Genomic DNA, 26463 nt, shown 5'->3' on the forward strand with positions numbered 1-26463 from the left:
GACTCATTGATATCTGTGCCTCCCTGCAGGATGGTGCAGCAGTTCTCTGTGGACTTTGAGAAGTGTATAGAGGGCTCCGGGGACCAGATTGACACAGCTGAGCTGTCAGGTGGTGCCAGAATCAATCGCATCTTCCATGAACGCTTTCCCTTCGAACTGGTCAAGGTGTGTGTCTGCCAGATGTTGTGTTTATGTGATTGTGTGTGATGTGTGTGTGTGTGTGTGTGTGTGTGTGTGTGTGTGTGTGTGTGATTTGGTTTGATAGTTTATTTAGACACTGTATGAAAATTATTGGAAGAAGGGAGGGGGTAATGAAGCTAAAATTTCCCCAGCTATATTCTCTCTATATCTCTATATTTTCTATATTCATCAATATTTTCTTTGGACCTTTCACATGTTTTTTTGTTTCACAAAAAAAAAAATATATTAAAATATAGGACTAACCCAAACTCCACAAGGTAAGGGACATTGCCAAAATGTTTGTGGCAGCTTTTTGCAACAAAAAACATCAGATTTTTGCAGACTTTGGCGCAACCTCCAAACCCTAAACACGCCAGTTCTATAGCTGTAAATATTTATGCACAACAGATTCTAAAGACCTCAAATTCTTTGGAACATTTATCAGACTTCTCATTATGTTTGTGGCATTATAGTTTGTTTAGTCTGAAGAAAAAGATTTTTTGAGTGAGTGTGCTGAGAGTCTATCTGACATCAAACGAAGTAAGAATTTTGTGGAACTGTCTTGGTGCGGAGGGTTAAATAAAGTGGGAAATACCCTGGAATCAGAAAAAAGAAGGACAATTCTGTATAGATTGTATAAGAATAATGAAGACAGAAAAATATCCTACATAGAAGCATATCTTGCTTTATGACAAACATCTCTCTGTGTCTCTTTACGACGTTACGTATCTCCCTCCTGGGTAGCCTCCTTTCCCAGCCTCAGAAGGAGAGAAGGCCTCCTTCAGGAATCTCATTCTGGGCTTTTCGGACCCAAACACTCCATGTTTCCTCCCTCTCAGTTTAACAGCAATCTCTCCTATTGTCGTCTCTTCAATCTCACTTCCCCCACCTCACCTTCTTCCTTCTGTTTCTCTCACTCCATCATCATATATATCCACATTTTATCCCTCCCCTACATCCTCTCTGTTCACCTTTCATATCATATTTACCACAAACTCCCCCAACATCTGTCTTTCTAAGCCTTTTACCTCCCCCCCTTACATGTTTGATCCTTTTTCACTTTCTCTCTCAGTTAGCCTGTTCCCGTCCCTTCCTTCCTTTCCCTCTTTTCACACACCACTCTCCTCTGTCCTCTTTCGCCCTCCCTCTGAGGATATACATCTTACTGTCTGTGACTGAGGCCTCAGAAAAAATACCCTGTGGGTATTGCAGTAAATAAAAGTGAGGTACTTTAAATATAAAATAAAAACTTATTGTATAGAAATATAGTAGTTGTATAATAGTATAATATAATATCATCTTATATACCCTACTTCCAATGTTAATCTGTGGGGTAGCAAGTGTGGATAAGGTTGGCAAAATAAAAGCAGCAGTGGTTCCCAACATTTTCAGCTTGTGACTTGCTATTAGCTGACACGGTATTTGAATTGATGAATCAAGAGAGAGAAAGGTTTATATTAATATACTGTTTTTTTTTCTTGTTTTTCTTTTTAAATTTATATATTTAAGTTTACTCAATGAATTGTATGTATGTATTTTTTTAATCATTTTATTATCCTTGATGTTTTGGCAATATTGTTTTTGTGACATTCATGCCAATAAAAGCAATTTTAATTGAATTGAATTGAAAGGTTTAACTGATCCATGAATTTGTGAGAGAAAGAATGTATATAACTATACTTAATCCTCCCTGTTGTCTCTGTGTCTTTTGCAGATGGAGTTTAATGAGAAAGAGCTCCGCAAGGAGATCAGCTACGCCATAAAGAACATTCACGGAATCAGGCACGTCCGCCTTCCCCCTCACTCTCTCCACTTCCCTCTGTCTCTCCCTCTCTCTCTCTCTCTCTCTCTCTCTCTCTCTCTCTCTCTCTCTCTCTCTCTCTCTCTCTCTCTCTCCATCTCAGTCACCTCTGCTGGCCAGACTGCACCTACAGTAACTGACTTTGCTTATCTAATCACAAAGACCTCTATACTTAGATTGAATGCTCTGTTGGATGTTACTGTAATGGCATCAGAACACTTAGAGGAGATTTGGGATCAGATAGGTGACTTCTGGTTGCAGGGTATTTGTTTTGTGGCCTTTCCATTTGTTTTTGTTTTCTTTTTCCATCCATGCCGGTGTTGTGTGCATATGTACTGTATCATCTAATAAGGCCGAAAACTCATCTAAATTTATATTTGGTGACAGAATGTATTTAAAATAGTGTTTGGTCTGTCTGAATCTGATAATAACCGAATATAGTAAGAAGCAGGAGATATGGGTTTTATGGGTCCAGTGCACACCTCCAAAGTTGCAGGCTGTTCTTGTGATGAGTTTTCAGGGATGTAGTTTCCATTGCAATAGTATTTTGGGTACTTAATATATGTACAATTTAGATCTTTCCCTCTCTCTGTCTAATTTGTGTCTGGTTATGTTTGGGGGTAAGGCTCAGAGACAGAGGGTAATTCTTTACAATTAACACTCTTCTCTTTACCCAACCCTCCTCCCTCCTTCTTTCTCTCCACCATCCTTCTCTTTTTTTGGCCCTGTGGCTGGTTCTCTTTCTGTCGGGCAGAACTGGCCTCTTCACCCCGGACATGGCCTTTGAGACCATTGTGAAAAGGCAGATTGGGAAGATTAAAGAGCCATGCACCAAATGTGTGGACATGGTCATTTCTGAGCTAGTCAATACGGTTAGGCAGTGTACCAAGAAGGTAAAACATAAAAGTAAACAATGGATAGCACTTTTTATTTTATTTTCAACCCTCATCTGCAAAGTCCCTCTGATGTTCACTCCCTTTTACTGTAACCACCTGGCTCTCTCCAGCCCTTGTTGTGTTTTTGGACAGCGAGGGGACACCTGGAGTGGCAGGGTGGGCTGCGGTAAACTGTACCTGCCTACCTGCCTACTGTACTGCTTTGGACAAGTTTTGCTAGACAGGCTGGCCGTGGTAGAAAACTGTGCAGAAAACCCGTGGAGGCTTAGCGGTCATCAAAATATGGTTGCCTATAAAGGATTAAATGTCAGAGCAGTCTCAACTCAGAACTTGAGTTTAAGACTTTGATTAGCACTGATCTGTGATGACTTATTGTAATCCCTTACATTTTGAAAAGCAAGAATTAAAGAGTGGCCTCAGTAAGGCTGCACAGTAATGTGGATGGTTTTGAGCTGCATCCCAATTCCACACTATGTACTAACATGTACACTATATGATGTCATAGTATACTGTTTGCAGTTAAAAGACAATAAATTAGTGTGCTTAACTCATTTCTACTAACAGGACATTATGCAATATGCACACTGACATTACTTTTGAATACTACTGCCATTTCAATTTACTGTAAACTAGCTACATGTTTTTTCCTAAAGAGTTTCCAAAGCCCTGAAATATATTCTTCATCTTGTGCACTTGTGTGCACAAGATATTATTTAGTTTGGACAAGATATTATCTTATTGTTATTATCTTGTTTGCACATATATGTTCTAATATGTTGAGTGTACAGCTGAGAGCTGGTCTTTAGTGTGGAAATGGGACACAAGTTTTCTTTGAACCTCCTGTCCCTCTTGAGGCAGTCTCTGTGCAAGCTTTGTTGTAAAGAAAAGATTATCACCACTTTGGAGAGATTTAAAATTTGATTTTGGTACATTTACTCGAGTAGTTTTCAAGTCAAGGAGTGCGCTACAACATTGACTAAGAAAATCTTTCAACCTTTGCTTGCATACAAAGGTATACACGTGTTTATCATCATCCGTCAACCATTTAGAATACCTGGCAGCCATGTTGGATGACCTCAGCAGCGTCCAGACTTTCTTGTGTGTGAGGCTGCAGCCGTGCACCTGCAGTAGACAAGAGCCATGTAAATTGTATTTTAACAGCTCTTCAACAGGCCTCGGGGGTCCCACTCTCAGCTACAGACGCTTGTGAGTGTGGCCAAAAGAAAAAGCAGTAGTATTTTATCCAAATTGATCCACTGTGACCAAACAATTTCAACAGCGGTTGGACTGCAACAACCTGGAGGCCTTGGGATAATAAATGTTATGATTACGCTCCCGCTGGAAGTCAGGAAAAGGAGGGATGGGTGGAGAAAGGGTCAACACCAGAAGGGATCAGGGCATTTTGCCTGAATGTTGGGGTGCACAGCTGTGGTCTCGTAGTGCGTCGCTTGGAGTTTTTGGCTTCTGGAATTGTGCAGGCTGGAAGCTCTCTCTTTTTCCTCCTCTTTCTCTCATCTTTCCTCCAGCGAGACTCCAGCACTGTCCTGTTGTAGAATGGCGGCTTCAGGGGAAACTAAATGTCTCACTTGCATTTTCTTCCTTCTGTGTTGTTTATCCCCCCCACACCTCCACACCTCTCCTTGTCTTTTCTATCTCCGCTCTGTTGTTTCTTCTGTTCCATCTCTTCTTCTTACAACTCTTCATTTTGTGCTTTTACTTCTCCTCTTTCTCCACCTTTTTTCTTTTTTTTTCGTCTTTCTTTTTTTGTTTTTTCACTCCTCTTTCCCGTGCCTCCTGCCTATCCCCACAGGACGGGGCTGTTCACCCCTGACCTGGCCTTTGAGGCCATAGTGAAAAAGCAGATCCAAAAGCTGAAGGAGCCAACACTGAAGTGTATAGATATGGTAGTGAGCGAACTCACCTCCACCATACGAAAGTGTAGCCAAAAGGTAAAATGCCAAAGAGAATAAAGCCACTTTTACAATCTCTGTTAATTGCACAGGGAGGGGTAGACCGATGGCTGGGCATTCAAGTATTAATATCTGGAGAAGTATGAGAGAAAAAAAAAAGATTTCTTATAGTATTCTTTAAGTATTTTAAAGACTGCCATTTAGACACATATAATGAAATAAAAATCTCCTTATAGTTGGGAAAATGAACAAGACTTCTCTACTACGTTGATGGGGAACTTAATGTGCTGTGTTTAACATCAAAATGTAAATTACCATCTAAGCATACTAAGGCAGACAATTGATTGTTTGCATATCAATTTAATATAACCATGAGCAGAAACACTTAAAAATAGTGCTAAATAAGCTAATGTTTGCTAAAGACTGCCCTTAAAAACAATAAGTAATACATAATGTAATTTATATATCCCTCATAGATACTAAATCACTAATCTACAGCTAAGCTAGCGGTTCTGTAAGGCTGTACTGATTTTTTACCAGGTATAATTACCATATTCACCATCTTAGTATAGAGCATTAGCATGCTAACATTTGCTAATTATCACTAAACAGAAAGTACAGCCTAGACTGATGAGATGCAGGTATGTGGTCATAAACCAAAGCATTTAATTGGACAAATTACAATTTTGACTTGATGATTGCGCTAAAAGCCTTACCCTCTGGGAACCATGAATCTCTGTACAATTAATAGATTAGATGATTCAGTCTTCACTAAAAAGGTGGGCAGATTAACCAACATCTCAATACCTAGCCACAGCGCTAGTGTGGCAAATGTTCAGTATTGACATTTAAATAATTTATGAAAACTCACTAAATAGAATAATACTGTATGTTACATGCATATTCAGAGCAGGTATAACATTTGCAGATAAAGCAAATACACTAGATCTTTCCTCATGTCACTTCAGCCAGCATATATCGGTCTATCCTTCAGATCGTAACCATATAGTCTGCATTTGAATTCAACTTTCTTTGTCATTTGTCTTCTGTCTATTATTGTCCTTATATTCACAATTTAACAAATTGTTGCCTCTCAACCTGCATGTCAGACAATTTTCTTTTGTATTTGACCTCGTGATATTTAAAAATCCTTTGATTTAAGTTTGTTAAAATCATAGTTTTCTGTTTTTGTCAGAATGATTTAATATAGTGGAATTGACGTATCTCGAGTGTCTTTTCTCTTCTTATTTCTCTTTCGTCCTCCCCATCCTGTTGTCCTCTTACACTTTGAACCAGCTGCTTACTCGCAAAGCAAATGACCAAAAGACAGCGTGACCTCCTTTGGATTTCTCTTCTCTGTCACACTTTTATCTTGATTTCACTTTCAGAGACATACTGTATTTAAAGATACTGTATTATAATATACAGTGGTTGGGAAAATCCACAAAGGGGTCAGTTTGAAGTCTTCCTCCATCACCCTCTCTCCCATCCCTCCCTCCCTCCCTGCTCCTTTGCATTGCATGTCAGTCTGAATCACTGTGAGTGCCTCTGCCTGCTGCCTTGTTTGTTCTTTCTCAGTTTTGTGTTTTCTGTGTCAGTTTTTAAGACACTGAACACTTCTTCAGATTTTGACAGCCTTTGTCTGTCTTCAAGTTACAATGCACCTTTCCAGTAGCTCAAATTATGTTGCTTTCAGTTGCTTGGACATTGAGGTTAAACTAACCAGATTAGTATGTTAGATTAGTGTGTCTCCAGTGGTAGTTTCAATTTGACTTTATAAATATGCACCACGTAAATTGCATACAGTATGATGGATACTTGCTATAATGCTAAAAGACTGAGGCTAAAAGCTACAGCTCCCTGGTAAAAAAGTCAGCAGCTTCATCTCTCATTGGTGAGTAGCTATTTAGCCAGTTGTTTGCAACGTTTGCAGCTGACATTAGAGCAGACTAGGTCTGCAACTAACGATTCTTTTCATTGTCGATTAATCAATTAGTTGTTTGGTCGGTTATTTTCTCGATTAATCGATTAGTTGTTTGGTCTATAAATTGTCAGAAAATTATGAGAAATGTTGATCAGTGTTTCCCAAAGCGCAAGATGACATCCTAAAATGTCCTAAAATAGAGTTATTGCCCTTACTGCAGCTCCATGCACACTGTTTCAACACGTGCTGCACCTACACTGTTATCCTGAATTAGTTGACTTTACAAAAAATTTGCGTGGACACCCATTGCCTTAAACCATCTAAGTTTTATCACAAGGTGAAACTTAACAGGTCAAGTTGTATTAACACAAGGCGGTAAGTTGATGCAGTAGACAAATCAGGTTTACATTAGTAGTCATTACTAAAAATCATAAGTAAACATAAATAATTTTTTATTGGAGTCATGTTGTCTAAAATAAGTATGTTAAGTTAGGGCTTTAGTGCGTCACTTTTTTATATTAATGAACATCCGTTACATTCAAGCCATTGCCAAATTAGTTGATACAAAGCTAATTAAGACTATCAGCTCCACACAACTCTCTGTATTTCTCAGTATGGCTATGTTCAGAAACTGGCCCAGAAAAGATAATTACCTCTTCTGAAGAGTCCATCATGTCTTTCTAATCCTCCGTGTCCTACTTGGCTAGACTGGGTAAACCCAGCCCGATCTGCTGGTGATTTGATTTCGCCCTGCTTGGTCTGGTGATAGCCAGACTACTACTTGGCTACAAGCAACTGCGTGGAGGAGGGGTGGGGGTGGTGCACAATCAATGAAGGCTTGTACCATGTGGATGCGCCAACAGTTTTGTTGTCATTACTTAGAATTCCTCATGGGGGAGACAGAATCTACGCACTATAGCTTTAAACGTGCAAATGACATGCTGCTTTTAGGATGCTTTTATACAAGCCTTAGTGGTCACCTAATACTGTATTTGAAGTCTCTTTCCAGAAATTCAGCCTTCAATCTGTACATAGTCCAACAAAGCCTGTCTCTCACTGCCCAGCCACCATCTGTCAATAAATGTAGATAAACATGAATACTATATCAACCACCAGAAAAACATAAAAGCACACCCAAAACATTACCAGAACATTATAAAAACACACTTTAACTAGGACAGAAACCATTCAAAACATATATTTTTCCCATGAGCCTTTGCATTGCTTCAGCGCAGAACAGTTCAAATGACCCCACCCCTCCCATACAGAAACTTAACGTCCTTAGTTATCTCTGCTTCATATGATCAGTGCACTGCATACTTAAGCTGATTATTACAAACAACTAATGTGATTTAGTAATGAATATTGTTTTTAACAAAACATGAAAGAATAAGTAGTGACCACTAAAAAGTTTAAAGGAGAATTCCGGCCAATTTTTTCGTTAATCTTGATCACTATAATCGGGTCGGGTTTTTTTCAATCAAAAGTACACGCATATTTATAGTGATCAAGATTAACGTAAAAATTGGCTGGAATTCTCCTTTAATTACAACTAAATCTGGGTTTACAGTGTTGTTATAGTTGCTGAGCTATGATTGGACATGTGAGAAACACAGTTTTAATGCCAGTAATTAGACTGACATTCATTTTAACAGTGTACCATTATTATAACGCTATCTATTCATTATGGATGTTGTTTGCTTTGTAATTGGACTGAACCCAGGAGGAAGTAAATCCACTTGAGAACCAGAAAAATACTGATATCCACTCACTCTCCAAAACCATCTGGCAGACATGAAAGATGCATTGTAACTTGCAAGAAAACAGCTTATATTTGTCTTTCTTGTGCAGTGATTTTGGTTTAGATTTTTCTTTTTTCCCCACACTTCTCCAAAATGTGTTTGTGTCACATTGGAGGCCCACCAATGTCCGCGTTCGTGGGTTTGCAATGAGCTCATGGAAAAAAAAGACCCACAGTGTGCTGGGAAAAGGAAGCTTCTCTGCCAGAAACATTGTTTATTCTGTGTTTGTGTGGTAATATCACAGACTTTGCACTATTCTTCTACATTTGTTCCATATTGGCAACACAGATCGGTTTGCACATAAAATCCACTCTTAGCTCAAATCCGCCCATTGATCAGGGTGTGCAGAGACTAGAGCTGAGTCTGGGATAAACTCTCATAACATGTTTAATTATGTTTCTGTAACATATTTTGTTGTACAGTATTGGTGGAACTGTGTGTTGTGGTTCAGTGAGATGAGAAATGTAGCGATTTACTGAAGTTTGTATTTAGATTTGTGACAGTTGGCATGTGTGTTTTTGCTACCTACCTACTGTGCTCTGTGCTCACAGCTCGCTCAGTATCCCATGTTGAGAGAGGAGATGGAGAGAATCGTCACCCAGCACATCAGGGACAGAGAAAGCCGTGCTAAGAACCAGGTAACACACACACAAGAAACCAACTACAAGTGCGTGGTTTATGGTTGTGCAGAGGGAGGTTGATTTGTATAGAATAAGCATGAACTTAAATTGTTTTATTGATTTTTACAAAGGTGTACTTCCCAGCGTATTCTGTTATTTGTAACATCTTTGGAAACATTATATTTAATGATCTCAGTATCTTTTGATTGTTTAGAAAGAATGCAGTTTAAACATACTGCACTAGCTTTTCTGAGGAGGATCTCTAAAATATTATTAATAAATGGGCATTATTGACTCTCTCTCTCTCTCTCTCTGTTTAGGTGTTGCTGTTGATAGACATTGAGTTATCCTATATGAACACCAACCATGAGGACTTCATTGGATTTGCCAAGTGAGTTTCTGTTTTTTTTCTTACTCTCCATTATAGAATATGAAGATGTATGGTCACTGCTGTGTTTAGTGCTTAAAGATTTGCCAGTTCATGTGCAGTTTAAGGCCAAAATCCAGCATCTCCTGATGTGTTTTGTTATGCAGCGCTCAGCAGAGGCTCAACCAAATGAATAAGAAGAAAGCAGCTGGCAACCAGGTATTTTGATAACACTTAACATACTCTCATGTCCAGTTTAAACTGACACTTTTATGTGACAGGTTATACTACATGTTACAGGTTATAGTACAGCACAGCTACAAGAACATGATTCCAGACTGAACTACTCCAGTGTGTTTCATCTGCTGGCGAGTAACATGACATCTGAACTCCATACAGTCTTTCCCTAAGGCTTTATTCTGTTAGCACTCAGCTCTGTTTTGAGCATGCTAAATGTAGCACAGCTATACAGTATCTTGTTACCCTGGGCAACAGTCCATATCTTACACAATGCAGCCCTGTACAGCTCTTGTACATGTGACACACTAATGGGCAACAGTTGTTGAATCTTGAAACAACTTGTCCTTTTGGTGAAAGTTACGGTGATGTCGGTACAAACCGAGGTCTGTTGCAAAATATCATACTTATAGAAACAACAATCATTATATTAATATCAAATAGAATACACTGAAATACTTTTGTAAAGGTTAATCAATCCTAAAAAAATTGTCATTTTAATAACGGAAAATGGTTTGAAATGTTAAATCTCCATCTGGACCTCGAACTGCATCAAAATACACATAGTAACAGATAATTATGCAATACATGCTGTTCATGTTCATGTAAGTGCAGAAGTTCATGTGAAAAAAAGATGAAAAGTTTTTGAAGTGTGTGTCTAAATAAGACAAATCAATGACTATACACAGATTTTGCATGAATATTATACTGTATATACAGTACATTCTAGATTTCGCCCTCTGGAAGCATGTAAATCTTCTATTTTTCCAACATTTTATTCTTTAATCCTATTCTCTTCAGCTCTTGTTTTTTTATGCCTATCATTTTGCTGTTGCTTGTTACCTTTGAGTGATTTCTCTTGTTGCTGTGTCTCGTCCTCTTTGTCCTCGCTTTGGCTTTTCTGCTTCAGGATGAGATCATGGTGAGTAGTGTGTGTGTGTGTGTGTGTGTGTGTGTGTGTGTGTGTGTGTGTGTGTGTGTGTGTGTGTGTTTGTCAATCTGTGCATGTCTGCAGGTAGGCTTTCATGCGTCTGTGCTCATGTTTTTATGCTCTGCATATATCAGGATACATGTATCTATATGTGTTTACACTTGTGTTTTTTATGTGTGTAAGTTGATAGTAAATTTCATGAGTGTTTGTGTATGAAATGGGCTTCATATTTACTACCAGTAGACAGGCAGGTGGCTGTGGTGGGGGATGCTTGGCTGCTGTCCTTTCCTCTCTTTTTCAGCTGTGTCCACCCTGCAGGCACACACACTTACACTTATACACACACTTACACTACAGAATGACACATGTACTGTAAAATGCTATCCTACGCGGCATCTTTCAGTCTTGTTGAAAGGCTCAGTTTGGAGATGTTAGTTGTGACTTTAACACTGAGGCCAGCTTGCTTTGGCGGTGAAGAGACACCCCCAGCAGTACTTTGAACTAGATAAAGAGAAACTCACTTGTGTTCTTGAAGTACAAAGAGAAGGAGAGTGAAGACCAAAGACATTTTCTTTTCTGGTAAACAATTATCAAACATTTCTATTTACACGTCACTGGACTTCCTCTCCCTATCCCCCTCTTTTTATTCCCTGCCTCTCCCCAATTCATCCAAAGTAAAAAGAAGTCCAGGGGGAATGAATACCTGCAGTGTGCTAGACATATGTCACCTCCATAATTGTCAGTTGCAATAACAACCACCCAGATCGGGGTCGAAGGTTAGGGGCACATAATAAACAAAGTGGTGATCTCCACTTCCTGTTTACAGATGGATGCAGTGGGCCCTGCAGTTTCTGTTCTCCTGATTTACCACCGCCCATACTAAATACTGTAGGAGCACTTAAAACCCTAATTTATGGACTTATCATCAAATATGCTTCTTATTTAATCCTCAAATCCTGCTCGATCATCAGTGGGTTAATGATAATAGTCACCCAAGTTTTGTTAAAACCCTCAGAAGTTTTTCATAAATTGTAGTCCAGATCTGAAACTCTCTAAAGGTACTATATATATATATATGCTAAATCACAGGGGGATATGTAAAGATGATGCACAGGAATACAGATGTGTGAGGCATTTTTCCATTGAATCATTTAATGTAGTTGTTTTAGGAAGTTTTTCTTTACCAAAATTGAGGGTCTAAGGATAGAGAGTGCCCTCCGTTATTTTGGGCTGTCGATTAAAAGATGCCAGCATACACCTGTTGTCTGTTCAAATAGATTTAAGGTTTGGAGTCAGTGAGTAGGCATTACTGTTTTTATAATTTTTTTTATAAAAAACTGTACATTTATTAAATTACTTTACTCTAAGTCTATAAGTCTAATCTTAAATGAAATGTCAAATATAGAATGTATAAGTGACGTTGTCATACAGTGTGGAAACTCTTTTTCTAACTTAGAAGCTAGTTGAGAGGAAATTAAACATACGAGGAAATTACACATGAGAGGAAATTAAAGGGAAGTGGATTTTAATCAGTTCAGCCCTTCACTTCAGTTCAGAAGTTTGATCACTCCACCACTTCTTTTCAAAAAGCACATAAACCAGTCTGGCTCCTGCATTTCATTGCATGGCCTCAAAAGGTTTTGACATGGGCCATTCTTGTTGTAGCCTCCTTACTTCCCTTGCCCCCCACCCTGCTTGCTTTCCCCTTGCTGCCGTCCCAGCAGCCAGCTATAATGTGCTGGTGCCTGACCAACATTGTGTATTTGGCCTTTACTAAATGCCCTGCGTTGGCGTTCTCTCCACATTCTCATTCAGCCGGAAAGAGGAGTTAGCGATCGGTTTAAGGTAAATAACACGCACATCATGTACTGTATGTGTCCATAGTTTCTGTTTGGTGGAAAGAATGAAATACAAGAAAGAAAAAGAGTGTGAGGAATGTGTTTAGTCATGTAGGTGAGCGTCACCCTGCTGTTGTTTGTAGCAGTCGCTTCTTATCTCAACTAGAAGCAGTGACATTACACATTAGTGTACAGTAGGTACGTACGTGTGTTACATACACAGGCTGACAGATATGGTGTTAAGTTAGTGAAATGTGTGTCAAAAGGCTTATTGTGTTATTTACTTTTTCTCTGTTTGTCTGTTTCTCTCAGGTGATAAGGAAAGGTTGGCTAACCATCAACAACATCAGCATCATGAAGGGAGGAGCCAAGGAGTACTGGTTTGTCCTCACCGCAGAATCTCTGTCCTGGTATAAAGACGATGAGGTGAGATGCTGTTCACACACAGCCACATGTAAAATGATGATTGTTTTCACCTGCACATTTCTGTATTTGCACACTTTTAATCAGATTTCTGGTAGCACTCTGAGCTGCAGGATTGATGTACTGAATCTGATGATGTGAATCATCGGTCAGAGAGCTGCCAGTCAAATCTTCAGTGCATCAGTCAAATTGACACACAGACATTTGTTTATCTGCTTTGTAATCTTGTCCAAAGAACAAAGCGGCATACACAATTGGTAAATTGGGTTTTCTGGAAAGAAGAAAAACACAGGATTTCACAATCATGCCTGCAACCCAGTGATTTTCAATAGCTGAATTGTAATATCGAAATGTCAAGAAGTTGACATTGACTGTTGTGTAATCTTTTGATCAGACTTATTCTGTGCACTATACTGGGACATTACTTTTTTTGTAAGAGCTTTCAACATCTTTACTGCACAACCTGAGACATCATCACATGGTTCTGAATCACCTAAAAACCAGCCATCTCATTTTAACAACAGCACTTTTATAATATTTTCCAAGAAATTACAATACCAGGAGAATTATTTCAGTTGGATGTGTTAATTCTCCACAAGCTTCCATCAGAGAGATTCAGAGATTCTTTTCCACTTTCTGGTCCAAACTTCATTCCAGCTCTTCCCACTGGCAAAACAAGGATATGGTTGGTCCTCTGTACACTGAGATGATTTGACCCAGCATGCTTTGTTACTGGGTCAACTGGTCAAAGCGGTGTCCCATGATGCTTTGCAGAACTATTAGGAGCTAGCCACAGTCTCACTGTCTCCAGGCCTTAGCCACAGCTGCTCCACTCGCTGACAAAAGTGTGTGTGTGTGTGTGTGTGTGTGTGTGTGTGTGTGTGTGTGTGTAGCATTGAGAAGGCCCTTTGCAAAGAGTCAGGACCCCCCAGCATGTCAGACACTGAAGCTGGCACACACATGTGCATACCAGAGCCCCCTGCCCTGCCCTGTTCCCACACACACACACACACACACACACACACACACACACACACACACACACACACACACACACATATAAGCTGCTTCTAATAAACTTACTTCATTTCAAAGAAGGGGCACAGAGTAAGAGAGGGTCTGGATTGTAGGAGAGGAGAGGGGAGGAGGCAGAACTGTCTCCTATTAGCTGGTTAGCAGCAGGAGTAACAAGGACCATATGAAGGGAGAGAAAGTGGGGAGGAGAGGTGGGGGTACGGGCATGGAGGGGACGGGGGGACGGGGGGAGGAGAAAGAGGTGAAAGGGCTAGGGTGGACGTTTTGCTTTTATATCCTCCCTTTATACCTTTTTCCTCCCCTCATTTCCCATCACTCCCTTAAACATCCTCAAAGGTTTATCCCCAAACCAGAGGAAACTCTTCTTCATCCTTCCCTCCCATTATCCGTCTCTCCATTCACTTTCTGTCTCACTCTTTCCTTGTCACCCTCTACTTCTCCTCTGTCCCCACCCCTCCGTCTTTCCCTCTCTTCTTGTACTGTATATTTATTTGAACATGGAACTGCATGGGTGCAGGGAGGGGGGCAAAACCAACACATGGCGCTGGTGTTAAAGCTCAGCGCAGAGGCTGAAGGGCACTGCAGTGATTTAAAAAAGAAAAAAAAGAATCTTTCTATTTTGTTTTCTATCCAAGCTGAACAGTTTTAAATAGTCCAGTCACACAAGCGCACACACTAGAGGTTGGAGTACTCATGAGGGCTTATACTCACATGTGCACCTGGATGGATATCAAAATACACACAGTTGATAAAAAGTTGAAAACGGTTTTATGTTTAGATAAAAAAGGGTATCACTGCTTGCAGAGAAAAAAATGGATTGTGCATCTTGTCATGCAGTTTTTGCATTTACACGCAGACACATTCATTTCTTTACACCAACTCACAAAACAGCGCAGCACCGTTTTATTGACTGCCTCTCGTCATGGGGAAAACCCTTGCCTCAGCCTGGTAACACACACACACACACACACACACACACACACACACACACTCCCAGAAACACACATGCCCACACCACCCCCAGACACTAATAATAACTTTCAACCCAACTAGTGGTGCCAGGATGTTTTGGTTAGTGTGTGTGTGTGTGTGTGTGTGTGTGTGTGTGTGTGTGTGTGTGTGTGTGTGTGCATGTGCCTAGAAACCTTCTGGTCTGTATTACCACAGGACATGCCAATTCTTTGAATCTGGCTGCTCTGTAGCTCAAAGCTTCCAAAAGGGAGAGAGAGGGAGGGAGATGTGAATGGAGAAAAAATGGTTGAAAAGAAAACAAAAATGTACTTAAAAAAGACAGACATAACTGATTTTATAGACTGTCAGCAATTGTGATATTTATTTATATTTTTATAATCAAACTCATGTGTATGTATAGACATTTTCATTTGTCCTACTGAAACACAGATAAATGAGTTTAAATGTTTTTTTTGCCGGCCTTTTAGTGGCTGTATTTTGCCTGTAAAAGTGCCCCTTGTGTGTGTGTATATGTGTGTGTGTGTGTGTGTGTGTGTGTGTGTGTGTGTGTGTGTGTGTGTGTGTGTGTGTGTGTGTGTGTGTACGTGCCCCTGGGTTTCCCTGCTCCTGCTGTAAAGCTGCCAGAAAGCCAGACTTGCCTGGTGATCCCAGCTGTAAACATCCTGGGGGGAAACAGCACTCACCATAAACATGTCTGCCATAAGGTGTGTGTGTGTGTGTGTGTGTGTGTGTGTGTGTGTGTGTGTGTGTGTGTGTGTGTGTGTGTGTGTGTGTGTGTGTGTGTGTGTGCGCGCGTGCGTGCGTGCGTGCAAGCTTTTTTTGCTGTGTATGTGCTATGCGTGCTCTTATGTGTGCTTGTGTGCATGCACCCGGGGCTGCAACATAGTGGCAGGGCTCTAAATGGAAACAGGTTGGTTTGCGGTTTTCATTCCTGCAGACGATGCTCTGTGATGGGACACCGTGTGAATGTTTCTGCCCTCTACTTTGCTTTTGTGTACTTGAGGTGGAGTTTAAAATGGTACGCTGTGGGTTGGCTTTATCAAAGACAGGTGGGCTGGAAGATAAACTGCGGCCCCGGTGAAGAGGTAGAAAACAAACCATAATGGAAAACGAGGCAGGGGGTCTAGCTAAACTTTCACATAACGTCACCTACAAACACTATAGCCACAAACAGTTTCCTGTCTTTTTTTGGGAGAGCTATACAAAGACTCGTAAAAATGGCCAATAGACAATGACAGAGTGGCTTCTATTTCAACATTTTTGTATGGTGGCTTCCTGCCTCTCTGCACATAAATGGTCATTTGAGGTAAAGTTGGTGCAGAGAAGGCAGAGACGTAATTGTACATTTTGGTCAAGAGTGCAGTGCAATGCTGGGGGTTTACTGTGTGTTTTGGTTATCTTTTTGGGGTAAGTGTTCATTTCTTCTGTGTGGTTGAACTTTTTTTGGTCTTAGTTCTGAGTTAGATCTTTGCGTTTTGTAGAAAAATAAACAACATGTTGGGAATGTCATGCAACCATCACTTATATCTGTGCGAATGTGATTCTGTAGGTCAATATGGGATTTCCCATTTTGTGGAGTAGTATTTGTTTAATTTCTGTGACTGTGAAACTTTCTTGAGAAAAGAAAGATAGAAACAATGTCAAATAGATATCCAAGCATCTTTATTTGAACTATTTCAACCTGTTTTTTTTTACAGTTTTATCAGATTTCACTCTCGGTTAAATGACAAATAAAACAATAAAACAAAAAAAAAAAACAGGAAAATAAACTGAAACCCTTATGTCTCTGTAAACAGTTTAAAAAAATAATTTGGGATTCATGTGTCCGTCACTCATAAATCCAGGATAGGCGAGAGCCAGGCCTCTGTGGTGGAGCCTTTGGGTGCTTTATTTAGGCTTGTGCCCAGGCTTGTCCAGATGTTCGAGGGGTAGTGCTGCATGTCACCACATCCTAATGTGCTTGTGCCTCCTGGATGCCCTCTGGAGGGCTCTTGCTCTCTTTCGTGTCCCTCTTTAGGACACTTTGAGTCGTCCCGTGCTTCCCCGGCCAGCCTAACCAATGTGCAGACTACTGTACAACCACTACTTCCTGAACAGGTAGTCTGAACACTGGGCAGGCGGGCTGGGCAATTGAAGGGTGCTGTGGAGACGGATTTACTCATGCACACACAGATAATCTCAGTATGAAGTTGCTGTCATGATTCATTCACACACACTCTAAACTATACTCACTGCGATTCCAGTATGAGACTCCTGAGTCCAGCTCCTTCTGCTCTTATAGTCTGACTGCTACAAAGTGCTGACCAGGCTGTTTGTGCGGGCTGGAGGAGAAGCAGCATGTCAGAGATAGATGAAGGGGCCTGCAGGGAGGTGAAGAAGGAGGTGGAGGATGAGGAGAGGTTAGACAGAGGTGATAGCCACTGATTGGCAGATTCAACGACATTCCCTCCTGTTTCCCACTGTGAGAAGCAACATTCCAGACGGAGCTCTAGAAGAGAACAGCAGACGTAGAAATGCATTTTTCTTAACAACTCAAGGAGATGTTAAGTGTTATAAATCCATTGAATAAATCTGATGTATCATTGTATTTTCAATTTTTTTTGAAAAAACAACAACAACAACTTGGTGCCATTTCCTTGTAAAATCCCTTTCTAGGTATGTTTGCTGAAAATGGATTAAAGCAGACAACATACAGAGATTGAGAAAGATCAACACACACAAAGGGGTCATACCCCATTTGGCGCAAATTTGTACAAGCTAAATTTGATTTGTCCCCACTGACCCCCAGGCCAAGACTAAATAAATAAAACCCAGGATTTTCAAAGAAGATGTTAAACAGTTTAAAAAACTGATGAGATTAAGCTGTCAGTAAAATATAGAAACACCCAATAGCCAGCTCTTTGGTCTCTAAGTGCTCTCAATCGCTCATGGTTAGAAACTTAGCAGTGAATAGTTGTGGTCAGCTGAGATCATACTAAGTCTGACCCAACACCTCCCACTAAAACACCAGAATACGTAGCCTTTCGTCTCCTTGACACATGCCAAACGGAAAGAAATTTCTCCTTGTGGAGGGGATACCTGCGACTTGACAATCTCCTCTCTCTTCTACACATCTTGCTGTCTTCAGCGATGTCTCTTATTCTTCTTGGCTGATTTATTTTGTCTCCTTCTTGACTGGCTAGCCCCAATTCATCCCCCGACGTCCTTTCATTCAACACTGCCGCTGAGGCTGTATCAGGCTGATGGTGTTTAAATGGGACTTCTGAGTCGTTTGGATTTGTCTACCGAAGTTTCCCTGAGCAAAAAAAAGCTGCTCCGGTAGCGAGCAAGGTGGAGCAGCTGGAGGCTCGACGTGGCAAAGGACTGGCCATCAAGTTTCCCCTTCGAGAGACAGAAGGAGAAAAAGGAAGGAGAGAGAGAGGAGATATGGAGAGAGAAGGAGGAGGAGCTCGCCAGCCCCCCATTTTTCCTCTCCTCTCTCCTCTCCTCTTCCTCTCTCCCCTCCCTCTGTCTGGTTTTTCCCCCTCTTTCTTTCTTCTCTGGCTTTTGGGGAGAAAGTGGAAGGTCAAAGGTGAACAGGAAGTGAGACACATTCATTTGGCGTGTGTGTTGTAAAGTTTGGGAGTGAAGGATTGGCTGCCGAGGGAGGGAACTTTTTAGTGAAAGCGTATGTGGACAGATGGGAAGATGTCTGCATTTGTGCGCTCACGTGGAGGCATATACAGTATGTGTAAAGCGTCTGCATGTTTGTCCCTTCCATGGTACATGTGAGTGTTTATGTGGTTTTCGAGTGATGGATGTGTGTGTAGGAGTGAGCGCAGAGGCTCCATGGTCTTTGTAGTGAGGGCAGGAATGTCGGCGTTTTCTTGGCAAGCAGGAGGAAGCCTTGTAATAACTCCAGATGTGCAGCCCTGTGGTCTCCATCTCTCTTTTGCTCCCTCTGTTTTTACTTCTAAAGCTGATTTCCTCTCCCTGTCCGACTCGAATAAAGAGCCCTTTATGCAGCTCTGCAACCTTCCCAACACACACACACACACACACACACACACACACACACACACACACACACACACACAAACACACACACGAAGGTTGGTGGGGGGTGGGGGGAGAGGTGCTGGTGAAGGGTGACATACTACTGGTAAATCAGAACCAGAGCAAAAGAGGTTTTGTGTGTGTGTGTGTGTGTGTGTGTGTGTGTGTGTGTGTGTGTGTGTGTGTGTGTGTGTGTGTGTGAGTGAGTGAGTGTGTGTGTGTGTGTGTGTGTGTGTGTGTGTAGACGAGAAGGAAAAGTCTGTGTGATTCAAAGTGGATTCAAGAGACACAAGTAGACAAAGTTTGCCTCCTTCACCTTCTTCGTTTCACACACACACACACACACTCACATTTAGGTATTTTTCTTCACGCTGGCAGATAGGAATAATCAATGCTAGCGTTTCCAGGTGTGTGTGTGTGTGTGTGTGTGTGTGTGTGTGTGTGTGTGTGTGTGTATGTGCAAAGGTGGCCAAGGCTGTGTTTGTTTTAGCTATGGTTTCTGAGCTCCAAATCAAAGCAGGCACAATCCCGGGAGAGACGAGTCAGCAGTACATGGAGACGGGAAAGCGAGAGACATGGGGAGGAAAATGGAGATGAAAAAAGGAAACACAATAAAAATGTGGGGCAAAAAGGAGGCGAAATGATACCCAGCAACCAGGAGCTTCAAAAATATGAAAAATGGAGCTGAGAATCAATCCGCTGTTGATTGTTGCAGTTACGTTTGGAGTTTAAGGATTGGAAGGAGTGAATGTTAATGGGTGGGAGGGGGGACCTCTGCGGTCGCACCAACATTGTTTCCACTGTTTGGATGACCAGGCAGGCAGCTTATTTCAAACTCTTAATCAGGAAAGCCAGAAGTACTAAGAAAGTACACACACATTGAGTGTAATGTGTGATTCCATTTTATTCTGTCTTGTCATGAAATAGTGCTGGTTAATACTTTCATGAAAAACTTCAACTTTCTGACGAACGACTCCGTCAGTTTATGTGGGTGTAATTGTATCTTTCAAGTGTTTGCATCAGTGTGGCGAGGTTAAGCTTGTGATACTGTAGATTTGTGTAACAAGCCAGCCAAACCCATCAAGGCTGCACCAAAATGTGATCCCCTGTATTTCATGCGAGTGCCGTCAATCAGCCGAGTTACAGTGAAAGATCACAGATAGCATGTCAAATTGCCATTATTCTTGTTGGATAACATAAATGTCAACCACATAATAGCTTGATTTTTCTTTTCTTTTTCCCTCAAAATATATCATTATTATTTTTTTGTCAAAATTAAAAACTGAAGGAATAGGTTAGTGGTGTAGTGGAAGAAGTCTTCAGATTCTTTATTTAAGTAAAAGTACTAATACAATATACTCCATTACAAGTAAAAGTCCTGCATGCAAAATGTACTTAAAGTATCAAGGTTTCTGCAGAACAATGTGACTGAACGTTTTATTAGGTATTTTTGTAGGTATTTATTGTGCTATTGTAGCTAGTCAACGTGTAGCTAGTTTTAACTACTTAATACGGTTACACAGTTTAATTGAGTGTTTTCCAAGCTAGGAGTCGGGCCCCCTCCAAAGTGTCACAAGATAAATCTGAGGGGTCACAAGATGATTAATGGGGTTGGAAAGAAGAAAACACAAAGTTCTGCTAGACAAATTTGTATTCATTTAACTTTCAGAAGATTGAAAGATATAATGGACCAAATGATAGAAAAATGGTAACAGAACTAGTACTGAATAAATGATAGTAATTTTAAAAGAAAACATTAGAAAAGTGGGTTAGAGATTGCAACAAAAGAAAACGAGATGAGTGACGAACGCAGCGTGTCAGAGTGGGTCGAAGAGGTACACAGGGTTGTTTGTGAATAATTCAAAGTTTATCCTGCCTGACTGATGAGATAAATGAGTAATGTATGTTTGTCTGTAAATTATGATTTTTTTTCTCCTTGATTGTTCCTTGCATATCCAAAGCATAATGTCATTACAAAAATCATTAGAGAAACATAGCCTGGGATTAGACCCAAACAGACACGTAACAGATAAAAAGAAACCACACGTATGCACTTATGTCTTTTGGCATGTTGAATACACCCTGTGCATGTGTGTGTGTATGTGTCTGTGTGTGTGTGTGTCTGTGTGCGTGTGCACGTGTGTGTGTGTGTGTATTTTGTAATTTTGTTACGTGTATTTGAGACCGTGCAGACTCGCTGCCTCCTTTGAAGAAGGATTGACAGACATTTAAAGATTACTGCTTGTGTTTAATAGCGCATAGCATGAACTTAAGTGTTCAGCTTTTAAAGAATATATATTCTCATGTTGCATGTGTCTATATGTCATACTTTTTTATATATATATATATTTTTTTTTTTTTTTGTCTTAATGACAAAATTGAATATTTAACCTTGACATAAGTGAGAGATTTTTATGTTCATAAATATTAAGTTTTACAAGACTAGATTTTCTGTAAATGTGTAAAGTGAAAATAGAATCCCTCTCCACCCTTGGCACGGCCCACCATTGGCACAATCATGTCATAAAAATATACTCCATTACAACACACCCTCTTTGTATGCAGAACAATTTTGATTTAGAAGTGCAAATTTTATATTGTGGCAGCATTTTACTATAAAAGTAGCAGTTAATTTAGGTCTTGCTGTATTTGGATCATGCAGTTCTGACAATGAAAGGAGAATGTGTTAGTAAAACAGGATTAACCTGCCTTGTTTTCCCCTAATTTTGCACATACACAAATACATGTTAGGACTCTATATAATATGCATTTTCCGTTGTGAAACCTTTGCCACACACACGTACATATGTAAACGTTTTGCCTCAAGTATTCTGACATAACATTTACCTCAGACGTGACTGTTTCAGTTTTAGATGCTCTTTATTATTACTTTTTTGCACCCGCCATTACAAAATTAAGAATGTTTCACATGTAAAAACTAAGAAACTATTCACAGGCATTATTTGTCATTCCTAATGCTTACACATGAATATATAAATCCACAGTTGTGAGTTCACATAGCTCATTATAGGGGAACTTTGAAATATTCCTCGGTAGAGGGGAGAGACACTAAAGACACAAAGTTTGAACAGAGCTTTTTCCCTCTATCAGACAGCAGTCGCTAGAAGTGTGGGGATTTTCACGTGTTTATGTGGTTAGCGGGCTGCGGTTCCCCCTGCCTCTTTCTTTTACTCTTTGGTGGTCACCAGTGATTGATCACATATCCCGCCAGCCCTTAGGTTGTTACACTGACCTTCTGCAGAAGTAAACAGAACAGATAATTAACTGCTTGGCAATTAGCTGCTAAACAGGAAGGTATCCCTGACCTGGCAGCCTGTGCTTCAACCGGGCCGCTCACTGAATGTGTCATTGTCATGTGGACACCACGTTTCCTTTCTCCATGAAGACGTTTATTTGTGTTTGTGCTCATTTCCACAGGAACAGCTAAGCAGAGCACAAAGGCTGTCACTTTTCTAGAGTCAGCTAAATCAGCTGAGATTAAACATTTGGGAGAGAAAAGAAGGAGCAATGAAAAACAGGTTTCACCAGCCAAACAAAACATGTCATATATTAAACTCTGATTCTTTCATAATTAGAAATTTATGTTTTTATCAGTGTAAAACTGGACATTTCAGATTGGATTTGTTTTAATTTGTCTGCAGCTGACAGACGAGCTAGAAAAACCTTTGTGTCTGCACTGTTATAGAGTAGCACTTCCCATGATATATGAAGCATTAGAGAGTGCGGACACTGGCAGGCTGCCCTAGAAGATTTGTATGAGCATTATTGCACAACCTTGTAGCTCGATGAGTCACCAACAGCTGTGTGTTTTTACACATCGTCCCAGAAATAGCTCCAATTTAGCTGTTCCCAATCTTAATTCTCTCGGCCAAATTATTTGCTGTTCCTGATTTAATGTTGGCAACATGTGGGCTTACTTTAAATAAAGTCCAATCGGCATTAAGTCTAATTAAATTTCTTTAGATGTTGTCACTCAAAGACATATTACCCACAGATTTTGCATGCGTTAGTGGGATTTTTGATTCTATGTAAACTTAGCAATATCTGTCTTTATTTTTTTCTGCCAAAAGTGTATTATGCTTAGAGTAATGGTTTTCTATGAAGCATTTTTTTTTAAACTACTTGTCAAAAGCCCTTAATGAATTAAATTGACTGGACTAGTCTAATTTAACATTGAAACAAGCTTTTGCACTAGTGCTTCAAACATAAGTCCCATCCTTTTTATGTCTTAACCCCATCCCCGTCGTGTAAGACTTACAGAAATGCTTTGTGTTTGATTTTTTTTTAACTCAATAGGGGAATGGTAGAAGAATGGAGGGAAAGAAAAATGGAGGGAGGTGAGGAGGAGGGTTGTGAAAATTGCCATTGGCTGCCACCCAGGGCCCAGTCTTTGTGGTAATGAAGGGTTAGAGGCAGCGTTATTGCTCCCAGATGCCGTGCGGCTTCTCTGCAGCCCTTTGATCCATGGCCCAAGTCACCAGGACTTTTCTATCAGACTCCCATCAACATACACACCACACACACACACACACACACACACATTAAGACATGCTGCCTCTTAAAACAACATGGATACCGTAAAAGACTATCTTCTTGGTTTTGCCCACCAAACTACTCAGATTTGTTTCAAAGTGTTAATTGGATACAATTTGTGTAAGGTCCCCATGTGTGTGTTTATACATACACATGTGTGTGTGTGTGTGTGTGTGTGTGTGTGTGTGTGTGTGTGTGTGTGTGTGTGTGTATGTGTGAGGCCATATTTCATCCACATTATGAATTATTGCTTGAGACGTTTTCTGGACGCTGTGCAGTGGTGAAGTTCCTTTATGAATCCAGCAGTGAACTTCCTCTGGCTTTTCATAATGAGCCTGCTATTACTCACTAGCAAAATAAAACCATGGAAAGTACTTCGCTCACAGACAGCTCCAAACACCACAGGTTAACTACCAAGTGCACTGCCTGGGCTCCCGCATGTGTGTGTGTGTGTGTGTGTGTATGTGAGTAAAAAATATTGCATGTGTAAAAGTTCAGAAAAAAAACACCTATGGTTCAGGTGTAAATAAAAGGATTTATGACAAAAACATTGCTTTTGGAAATAAGTAAAATCCGTCATGTAGGTGGGTGAATGGATGAGTGAAGAACAGTGTAATGTTGTATGCTAAAAGGGAAAGACTGAGCAAGGCAACTTTTAAAGGTTTCACAACCAGTATCCCAGTTTAAAGGGTCGGGTCACCTAAAATTTGAAAGACATATTTTCTCAACTAACTCTGGTGGTGTTTAGATATCGGTTATCTGTTATTTTATGCTTCCATTAAAATATAATAGAGGGGATATTAAGAATTGTATTCCAAAACATTTAATCACTGTTCCTGGCACTGTGGATAACCCACATAGCCAATGATTTTTAAAGGGACTATTTCTTGGGTAGAAAGTACTGTCCCTGTTCACAGCAAGTTTTGTGAATTATCCTGATAATCCACAGAATAACGGAGTGAACCGATCTATGAACCTCCTCTCACGCTAACTGTTGCAGATAGATAAAACAGATTGAGTATAAATTTGATAAACTTGTCTGACACAGTCCCTCATAATAAATAAGTGAGTTTGGCTTATGGTGGGTACACTTTAACCTCAAGGCAAGCCACATCCAGAGCATCCAATGCTACTGTGTTTGTTCAACTGGTAATGTGACATAAGCACAGTCACACGGACATACAGCCAGTTGCCAGTTTATTAGGTACACCTAGCTAAACAGCCCTACAAGAAATCCTACCTTCATAAAGGTTATAATCCTAAATTTCTGTTGAAACTGTTCAAGAGAGGCGTTGATTCAACTATTGAGTTGTATTGCATTATACTGACATGTTTCTATTCGTCCACCCCATTTACATCCGTGAGGGTGGGCTAAACAACAGAAACACCTCTCTGTATAATGCAAAACAGTTCAACAGCAACACATACTACAGCCTCCTAAATTATCATACAATTGAATCAACACCGGTTTCAACAAAAACAAACATTATCACCTCCATGAAGGAATTATTGCAGGGCTGTTGTATTAGACTGTATTAGTTTTTAGCTAGGCATACCTACAGTAATAAACTGGCAACTGAGTGTATATTTTACTGTAGTTTACCACATTTGTTGCAAACACAGGAAAGAATATTTACGTAGCTGTGTGTGTGTGTGTGTGTGTGTGTGTGTGTATGGAGTTGGAACTACATCATTCTAATATTATGTCTCATTGTGACATCACTTGGTGTGTGATGATAAACACTCTGCCACTCAGAATACATAACTCTTTTAGTTAATTTGAATTATTGACTGTTAAGCACGTATGTCCGTCAACATTACCAATGGCTTTTCTAGAGACACAAGACAACTTGCATTATTTCTGGAAAGACAATGGAGCCCTGAGGACTCTAGAAAACCTTGATGAAGACAGCTTCTGGTTGATCATGGAAGATAAAGGCATTTATGCTCATCTCAAGCAGGAAGCCTTCAAAGTGGCTGATCTGATTGCCAGATATTGGGGCAGTCAGAAGAAGCCCAAGTCCAAGATAGACATGCAGACTTGTGAAAACTTTGATGAGGACAGCTTCTGGTCGATCATGGAAGATGAGGTTATGCATGCTCATCTCAAGCAGGAAGCCTACAAGGTGGCTGATCTGATTGCCCGAGAGTCGAGTAATCAAAGGACCTATAAGTACAAGAGGGACGGGAGGACTCCTAAAATAATTGCTAAGCAAAACTTCTGTACCTTGATGGAGGATGAGGCCATTCATGCCCATCTGAGGCAGGAAGCGTTTAAGGTAGCAGATATGATTGCCAGAGGCTGGGGGTCCAGCTCTCCGGACAGTCTCAGCAGAATAGAGGTTGAAAGTCCTGCTGAGATATCCATCCCTCAGCCGCCTTTCACCTTCACTCCTCCTCCTCACACAGCCAAACCATTTCAACCCTCCCAGGTAAGAGTTTCTCCAAAGACCGATGAAGGCAAGCAGCGACTGCAGTCGTTGTCCAGTCCTGAAAAAACACTGACCCATATCTTTAAACTGCTCAGCTCTGATGACTGGCAAAAGAAAATGTATGGTTTAACATCTATTCAAGATCTTGCAAGGAACCATCCAGACATATTGAAGGCCACACTTTGTAAGGTCTGCGTGGGTGTCTTAGAGGAGGTTAAAAACCTGCGCTCTATGGTGTCCTGTGCTGCTATGGCCACCTTGGGTGAGATGTATGCTCACCTCCAGAGGACTATGGATGACATGGTGGAGGAAACAGGCTGTGCCCTGATACTAAAAGTCTCAGAGTCCAACACCTTCATCCAGCAGCAGGCAAATCTGGCACTGGACGCCATGGTTCAAAACTGCAGCCCCGGTCACACCATGAACGTCTTGCTGAATGCAGGGCTGACTCACCGCAGTGCTACAGTTAGAGCAAGCTCAGCTCAGCACCTCAGCCAGTTATGCGA

General features: G+C 40.6%; 1 protein-coding gene across 1 annotated transcript in view; it reads left to right on the forward strand.

The window, feature by feature from the left end:
* dnm1a (dynamin 1a) overlaps positions 1 to 26463 on the forward strand; it is a 48669-nt gene that overhangs the window by 13957 nt on the left and 8249 nt on the right. Inside the window, exons 8-14 of the mRNA XM_028601136.1 lie at positions 30 to 165; positions 1895 to 1962; positions 4688 to 4826; positions 9065 to 9151; positions 9454 to 9524; positions 9668 to 9719; positions 12819 to 12932. Coding sequence (XP_028456937.1) covers positions 30 to 165; positions 1895 to 1962; positions 4688 to 4826; positions 9065 to 9151; positions 9454 to 9524; positions 9668 to 9719; positions 12819 to 12932 — 667 coding nt within the window. The remainder of the gene's footprint in view (positions 1 to 29; positions 166 to 1894; positions 1963 to 4687; positions 4827 to 9064; positions 9152 to 9453; positions 9525 to 9667; positions 9720 to 12818; positions 12933 to 26463) is intronic.

This window comes from Perca flavescens, chromosome 16 (assembly GCF_004354835.1).
Source record: "Perca flavescens isolate YP-PL-M2 chromosome 16, PFLA_1.0, whole genome shotgun sequence".
Taxonomy (NCBI): Eukaryota; Metazoa; Chordata; class Actinopteri; order Perciformes; family Percidae; genus Perca; species Perca flavescens.